This window comes from Sycon ciliatum, chromosome 7, assembly GCF_964019385.1.
Source record: "Sycon ciliatum chromosome 7, ocSycCili1.1, whole genome shotgun sequence".
Lineage (NCBI taxonomy): Eukaryota > Metazoa > Porifera > Calcarea > Leucosolenida > Sycettidae > Sycon > Sycon ciliatum.
Genome location: NC_088649.1, coordinates 2,968,463 through 2,976,788, shown reverse-complemented (window position 1 = coordinate 2,976,788; position 8,326 = coordinate 2,968,463). Strand labels below are relative to the sequence as shown.

The following is an 8,326-nucleotide window of genomic DNA, read 5'->3' as shown; positions in this document are numbered from 1 at the left end:
CTACGATTGTACCTGTAGCTGATCATACAGTTTGGTTACAGCTACCTGTACCTGTAGCTGGTCTCTCTAGCTTGCTCTACAGTACTAGTAACCAGTGCCTGTTCTAGTGTAGCTATTGCTTTCCCTACTGTGCATCTGCAGCATGGGGGCACGAGCAAGCTCACTTCCTGCTGCAGTGAAGAAATATCGTGACCGTCTGTGTGCTGCTTACAGCAATGTGCAGTTTTGCATAGAAGAGACTAATGTTGAGAAGGAACGAATCTTGCAAATGGATGAGCTTTATGCTGATCTCCATGTAGTGTCCAAGCAGAAGTTAAACACTAGGATGCGTGAAGCAGAGAGACTTGGCACAACTGCAGGCAATGAGCAGCTGGCTCATTCCTTTGCGTCTGAAGCTAGGAAGCTGCGCAAGATGAAACTTGCCGAAATCCTCACTGTCAAGAAAGCCATGCGAAAACGCATGCACGGGAAGACTTTCCGTACCATTGCCTTCTCATCAGCTGGAGCTGGCAAAACCATGCTCTTCACCAAGAAGGGTCCGTATGAATGGGCAAGAGGGCATATCTGGCCACACATCGCTGTCCTGCGTGCACTGGAGCTGCGTTTGGCAGAAGTGCGCAATATCACAAGCATCGCTGAGCTGCTGGATTTGCAAAATTACGGCATCACAAAACCAGGTGAGCAGGCTGAAGTCATTGATTTTATTTGCAATCATCCTGAGTCTGTCTGCATCATTCTCGACAGCCTCGACGAGATAAAACTCGCCGACTGCAGCAAGTTCATGATCGACGTCATCCGGGGCAAAGAATTGCCGGGAATCAACCTGATCATCAAGTCACGCCATTCAGCAGAAGCAATGAAGCTGACACAAAGCAGGGAGATAGTCTTCCATCGTCGTCTGGAGCTGCTGGGCTTCGAAAAGGAGGGTTTGGAGCACTACATTTGCAATGTTCTGTCGTCAGACGATGCAGCCAAGTTGCTAGCAGAGCTTCGCAGCAACCCAGAGCTCGCCACAATGATGCGCACACCGTTTTTCGCCAAAGCAATATGCAGCCTACACCGACACAGCCATCGTCTGCCCAACACGCCGTCTGCAATCTTCGACTCGCTGATCCTTCATATACTGCAGCAGCAGAAATCAAAGCCAGCGGCATGATGGTGAGCAATACACCGATTGGGATGATGTTCCCCATGATGTGCAGGAAAATCTACATGATCTCTCCCGGTTCGCTTTTAACATGCTTGTCCGTCGAAAAGTCGTCTTCACGGATGCCGATTTCAACATGTTTTCACTGTCATCGGCAGCTCGCACACTCGGCATGCTCATCGCCTGCGACACGGCATCACCAAAGTCCAGGGCTCAGTGGCGTTTCAGCCACCTAGCACTTCAGGAAGCTCTAGCATCTCGCTACATCGCTAGACGCAACCCCAGTGCAGCTGACGTCGCCTGGCTTGTGCAGCGCCTTGGAGCATTCACGGGCAGCCTCAACATGTTTTGGCGCTTACTCGCCACTGAGCTGGACAGTGAGTCCGTCAATGTGTTGGTTGAAGCCATTGTCAATCCTCAGTCCACATCGTCTACTCAGCCACGGGATACCGACCAGCATTCCACAGGAGCAGAGAGTCACAACGTGACGTGTTTTCTCTTCACAACACACGACCACATCATGGCATGGGCTGATCACGTTTCCTCCTTTCTATCGCTGGATGAAGCAGAGCATCTTGCAGAAGAGTTGCTGGCCGGCAGGATCAACCTGGCGTCTGCTTCGGAAGTGATCCGCCGCAAGATTGACCCAGCCGTCACCAAAATCACCTGCCAGCATTTCGTTCGTTCATTGCTAGCCATTTGGACGGATCGGGTCCCGAGTGCCAGTACACAAATTCTGCACGACTGCCTGGCGAACGAGGCACAAGGATCGGCAATTCAATGCTTTACCGTCACTCCCACGTCCAAGCTACCGCCAGTTCCTCAATCCGACGAAGAAGCTCAGCCAAATGCAGCCCAGGACAACGTCAGTGCCGCGGAACGAAAGCAACGAATCCTCTATTCCTTCCGGGTCTTCGCTGAGCACGTCCACGCCCAGCAACGCAGAATCGAAGACATCCCCAGTATGTAAGCCATCATCAAGCAGTACGGAGTAGATTTCGACGAGGTTCCTCTCTCGCCCTCCGATTGCCAGGCCATCAACGCAGTCATGATTCACCACCACCAGTTCATCACCCGCATCAGCCTGCACAACTGTGGTATAGGTGATACCGGGTACGCATGCATGGCTGATGGCATGGCTCTACTACGCAATCTTACGTACATCGACCTGCCACTGAACAACCTAACAGATCGTCACACGGCCCATATCGCAGCGTGTATCGCATCCAACACGTCAACACTGCGATACCTCTACACAACCGGGAACCTCTTCAGCAGCAATGCTATGGCCACCGTCCACAGCAACACACACCGCTGTACAGGACTGCTGGGAGTGAACTTTGGAGGTCAAAAGTGCACCGATCCAGCAGTCAACCTTGACGTCATCACCACAGTCTGCAGCAGCTGCCCAGATCTCCAGTACGTCAGTCTCGATGACTGCGTACTGGATATGGAAGGTCTAACCCAGCTAGCACCATTGTTAGGAGCACTGAGGCTGAGAAGGCTGGAGCTGCGCAAGGTTGGGATGAAGCAGAACTCGGCTACGATCGTCAGTAGAATCATTCAACAGCAACACGAGAGTTTGGAGATCCTCTCACTCCGTCGCAATGAGCTACCTGGAGATTTCCTGGAAACCATTCGTGGTGAGCTGAGTCAGTCCCGACGCCTAGAGCAGCTGTACCTGGACGACGACTGCCTCTCGTCGGGAGCTCTGCCGGTGCTTGCGTCCCTGCTGCCCAGTCTGCCCAAGCTCTCCGCGCTCAGAGTTCCGAGGAATGATTTCCGAGATGCTGACGACGAAGCAAAGCTGTTCGCCACCGCTGTCGAGAGCTGCTCGTCTCTGAAGGAGCTGGTGATGCCTGAAAGAGCTCTAGTGTCTCCGCGGCTGCGCGAAGCTCTAAGTGCCATGGCCAGAGATGATCTGAATGTGCGGTATACGCAGATTCGTTTTTACGACGAAGTGGAGAATGACGGAGAAGAAGACGAGTACGGCGATGAAGGAGAAAGTGAGAGTGAGGAATGAGGAGGTGAGAGGATTGACATGGACGGATTTCCGTCCTTATGCAGAAAGCTTCGTTTTCGTCTATCACTTCCTCCTGGCATACAGTCCGTCTGTGTATGTGATTAGGAGTACACGTGTGTTTGTGTGCATGCGTGGTAGTATTGCTGCGTGTGCGTGCTTGTAAGTGCGTGTATGTATATACTTGAGCGTGTGTGTTGTGTGAATGCATGTGTGTCTGTACGTTTGTGTTACCGATGGACATTCCTTTCTTCATTTTCAGTCAGTTTGAGGGATCACTGCGTTGACCTTTGACCTTTAGACTTTGGACCCTGCACTTCGATGTTTTCCCTCCGTAATTTTTTTCGATAATTCTGGACTGTCGCTGATAGAATAATTGTCATTGAATTGTTGGTTTTTGTTGATGTGGTTTTAGTTGATATGTGTGATCATTTCTTTGCATATACATGTACATATACATTGTATTTTTTTTTTTTTTTACGAGAAACCACGAACCTCGAGAACAGAATACTGCATGGTAGGGGTGGTTGCAGACGCAACTGTGGTGGTGAAAACTGGAGCATCTCCGCCGACCTGAGGTCTCAGCTTCAGCGACACTTCAGAGCACCAAAAACTGGGGAGCAGTAGGCACAGGGGGAGGGGAGGGGGGGTACATTTATATAGAGGAAGGAAAAACGGAAAGATGATACATGTGATAGAGGAAGAAAATAAAAAATAAAAAATAAAAATAAAAAATAATAAAAAATATAAAAAAATAAAAAGGGGGGAGCCAGGGTGCAAGCAGAGAGGGTGTTCAGGGAGTGTTCAGAGGGCATCTGTGGCTGAACGCCAGTCTCGGCTGCGGAGCGACTTGTAGGCGCCTTCCTTGAATGCCTGCATTCCCTTCTGCGTGGGAAGGTTGCGTAGCAGGGCAGATGGGAGACGATTCCAGTCTTGGATCGTGGCATGGGGGAATGATCGGAGAGCACTATTACGGGCTCCGGCGGGCAGTGTCGGTGCTAGTTGGTGCTGGTGCTGGTTCTTTTGCTGGTGGCGAGTGGAGCGCCGGTGCTGGTTTGCAACTGCCCTCGGTGGTGTCATGGTGGTCAGGATTGGGGGACCGTCGATCCAATGCAGCTTGTACAGGAATGTGAGTGCTGCGACTTGACGCCGAACAGTGAGGCTTGGGAGGTATGACCCTGGGCCGATGAGCTTTAGGGCTCGGTGCTGTACCCGGTCCAGCTGGTTCAGGGTAGACTGGGACGCACCCAACCATGAAAGCGGGCAGTACTCAAGTACTGGGCGGACGAAGCCGCGATACACTGCATACTTGGCCTTGCTGTCGAGAATGGGCAGGGCCTTCCTCATGAAGCCAAGACGTTGGTGACCACGGACTGCAACCTGTCGAATGTGGGAGCGAAAGGAGAGGCTCCGATCAAAGAGCACTCCGAGCAACTTCAGCTCCTCCACTTCCTCTATGGCCACCCCATTGAAAGTGGCTGGAGGAATCGGCCAGGGTTGACGGTGATGCGAAATTGTCAAGACTTGCGACTTTGTCGGCTCGAATGCGATCTTCCAGCTCTGGCCCCATTCAGCTAAGGCATCCACAGCAGTCTGGAGCTGCGCTAGGCCAACTGGGAGAGCGGTCAGGGATGGAATGCACTGATAAAGCGTGGTGTCATCTGCATATATGGCGAGCTGGGTTGTGGCTGGGAGGTGGTCCTCCATGTCATTGACATATAGGAGGAACAGAGTGGGGCCCAGTATGCTCCCTTGCGGCACACCTGAGCTGATTCGGAATTTAGGTGAGGTTTGTCCACTCACAACGGCCTGGATTCGTCTATCCGCCAGGTAGCTGTGGAGCCACTTGAGGAGGTTCCCGGACACTCCGTAAGCCTTTGCCTTGTGAAGGACACCTGCGTGGGAGACTTTATCGAAGGCCCCCGCAATGTCGACGGCAACAATACGTACAGCACCGCCAGCAGCTGCTATCTTGCTCCATTGGTGGTGTAGTCCTGTTAGGAGATCAGCAGGTCCTAACCCTCGACGAAAACCGAACTGGTGGTTTGAGAGTATATTATTTCGTTCGAGAAAGTTGGTGAGAGCACGGTTAACAACTGCTTCCATTGTCTTGGAGATGAGCGACAGGAGGGAAATGGGCCGATAGTTCGATGGGGCTGACTTTGACCGTTTCTTATGGACTGGGACGACACGTCTGTTTGTATGTTTGTAGATTGTTTAGTGAATTTTGTTTAAATGTTTCTTGTATAGAGTGAGTAGAAATGAGAGAATAGAAAACACTGATGAAAATGATCATTGAGAACTAATATTCATAGCATCATCACCTTGCCACTCACATAGTTCTTACTTGTGCATAGTGCAATGTCTTTACTGGTGGCAGGTTTCTTGGCAAATATTTTCATCTGGTAATAGTGTAGTAATGTTAAGATGTTGTTTTTGCAATTCACTTGTTTCCTCTCTAGAGGGATCTCATGATGATATTAGAATAGACCAATCCCGAAAAGATTGTCTGGGTTCGAAAGGGGGCATGTCAACTGAGAGTACACTGTACAACACATACATGGCACTACCTGATCAGCATGCGGCACAGGACGTGTTTGATAGTTCGCGTGTAAACGCGAGGGTAAGTACACGATTTTCTCGTTAGTTGCATGCAAGAGAGACGATGCGAGAGAAAGCGAAGCCCTTTGTAGTTGTCTCTCTCGCACTGGTAATGGTTTGCTGTTGGAGTTGAAATGCTAAGACATAATCCTTGTTTCGCTCTTCTGTGTAGTGTGAAGAGGTCAACGAACATGTAGAGCTTACTTTGATGAAGTAGGCAAGGCTGTGAGCGCTGTGGCTCAAAGCGATAGGCCCTAAATCTTACAAGATATTTCAAGTGCTATTGTTTGTTGCGAGCGCTTCGTCTTCGATGAGTCCTGCCTCTTTCCTGGCAGCTGCCCTCCTATAGGACCAACCACGAAGTGACTGTACTCATCCGCAGCCGATCAATGTTATATTGCACAAGAAGATATCGTTTTCGCCAAGCCAGTGCCCCGCCAAAGACCATCGCCGTGTCACACCGTCGGAACGAGTTCATGATGAGAAACATCATTCGAGCGAGCGTGATGAAGAACTATTTCGAAAGACAACATAGTCTTTACCCCCGGGACGACAACTATGTGCACGTCCTGCAAGGGGAGAATGTCACCAGCGACATCAACGAAGACGACGGCAGTCATTCGGAAACCTGGAGTCAGCGGAGGTCGTCAAGCTCCTCCGCGACCCGGTACATGTACAGTATGTGACATGTCGACACGAGCGTGCGGAAACACAGCATACACTGTAGTAATGTTGCGAGAGTTTGCGGGAGGAGTCCAAGTCGGGAAATCCATCAGCTCCAAAAGCTACCTGTAGGTGGGCGATGAGACTCCAGCTTCAGACTACAACAGTCAGGACTTGTAAATAGTTGAACTTTGTGAAGCAGCAGATCGAGAAGTTAGCTGAAATCGTAGCTGTTGCAGTATGTCGGCGCTATGTAGCTTGCATTTTTTACGGAGAGTCGATCGCCACGCGAATGTTTCTCTCCTCACCGAGAGCTATCTGGCCTCCAAACTCCGTCAGGGTCTGACTAAGGTACCGAAGGTCCTTTGACTAGCTGCTGGCAGGACTCCATCAAATCCTTTAGCTTCAGCTCGGCGAGCAAAAGTCTCTCTCTCCTCCGCCATGAGCTGACACACACAAACTGAATACAAAACGATGCACTTCACACGTGCTGGCTTGCACGCGTGCCCCCTTTCACGAACCCAGACAATCTTTTCGGGATTGGTCTATTATATGACGAGTATTCTTCAAGTACGTGTGTGTATAATACACACATACAAATTATTATAGTTATTGTGTTCGTACATGTTTATGCGTGTGTATGTTCGTGTGTGCGTATATGTACGTGGATGTATGCGTGTGTGTATGTGTGTGTGTGTGTGTGTGTGTGTGTGTGTGTGTGTGTGTATGTGTGTGTGTGTGTGTGTGTGTGTGTGTGTGTGTGTGTGTGTGTGTGTGTGTGTGTGTGTGTGTGTGTGTGTGTGTGTGTGTGTGTGTGTGTGTGTGCGTCTATGTATATGCACGTGTGCATGCATGTGTATGTACATGTATGTGTGTATGTGTATGTGTATGTATGTGTGTGTGTGTGTGTGTGTGTACAAGTACAAGTGTGTGAGCCACTTCAGTGCTGTGTGGTGTAGACCATTCTGAATAGTGGTGGTCAATTCTTCAACCTTGCAAGTTGTTGAATGATGCAATCCCAGCACTATTTGCTATGGCTTCATCGCTATCATCCACTTGGATGATGGGTGTCAGAAGGTCAAATTAGGTGTGTGTGTGTGTGTGTGTGTGTATGTGTGTGTGTGTGTGTGTGCGTGTGTGTGTGTGTGGACAGACACATACGCACGCACATGCACACACACAGTCACGCACACGGACATGTAGAAGGAGTGCTTAAAAAATACTTAGCTGTATCGTTTTGCACACGAACAAAAAGAACAACATACTCATTCCGTTTGCAATCCAGAACGTTTTCTTATGACCATTATCAGTGGAAAATCGTCACTGAACCTCGATAACAAGAAATGTCACAAGGAGAGTGCATACCATATAAGTTTCCGTGCATGGCACGGTAAGTGGAGTTAGCAACACACCAACATCCTTGCCATAAGCAACACTTGTACATGCATAACATGCACGCACTCCGAATTCCCGCGTTTCCGCACGGGACTGTGCGGAGCATGCGCATTACTCCAATTCGCCATGCTGTTGTTTCTTGCTCTTCGCTTTGCTGTGCTGACGGTCAAATTGTTTGACTATCGCGGCCAGTTTCTGATCAATATCCGATCAACCATGTCTCTGTCAGTGAGCGATGTCCAGCCAAAACGCTCTTTGCTTTGCTGCGCTGACGGTCAAATTGTTTGACTATCGCGGCCAGTTTCTGATCAATATCCGATCAACCATGTCTCTGTCAGTGAGCGATGTCCAGCCAAAATGCTCCGTTTGCTTTGCTGCGCTGACGCAGTGACGGTCAAATTGTTTGACAATCGCGGCCAGTTTCTGATCAATATCCGATCAACCATGTCTCTGTCAGTGAGCGATGTCCAGCCATAACGCTCTTTGCTTTGCTGCGTTGA

General features: G+C 49.9%; 1 protein-coding gene across 1 annotated transcript; it reads left to right on the top strand.

The window, feature by feature from the left end:
• The first annotated feature begins 2,195 nt into the window (after positions 1-2,195).
• Positions 2,196-3,170, top strand: LOC135821324 (uncharacterized). The gene has a single exon (XM_065334382.1). The coding sequence runs from the start codon at positions 2,196-2,198 to the stop codon at positions 3,168-3,170; it is 975 nt and encodes a 324-aa protein (XP_065190454.1).
• Positions 3,171-8,326: the final 5,156 nt, after the last annotated feature.

Coding starts and splice junctions, on each gene's coding strand:
- LOC135821324 (XM_065334382.1), top strand. CDS start 2,196: ATGATTCACCACCACCAGTTCATCACCCGCATCAGCCTGCACAACTGT.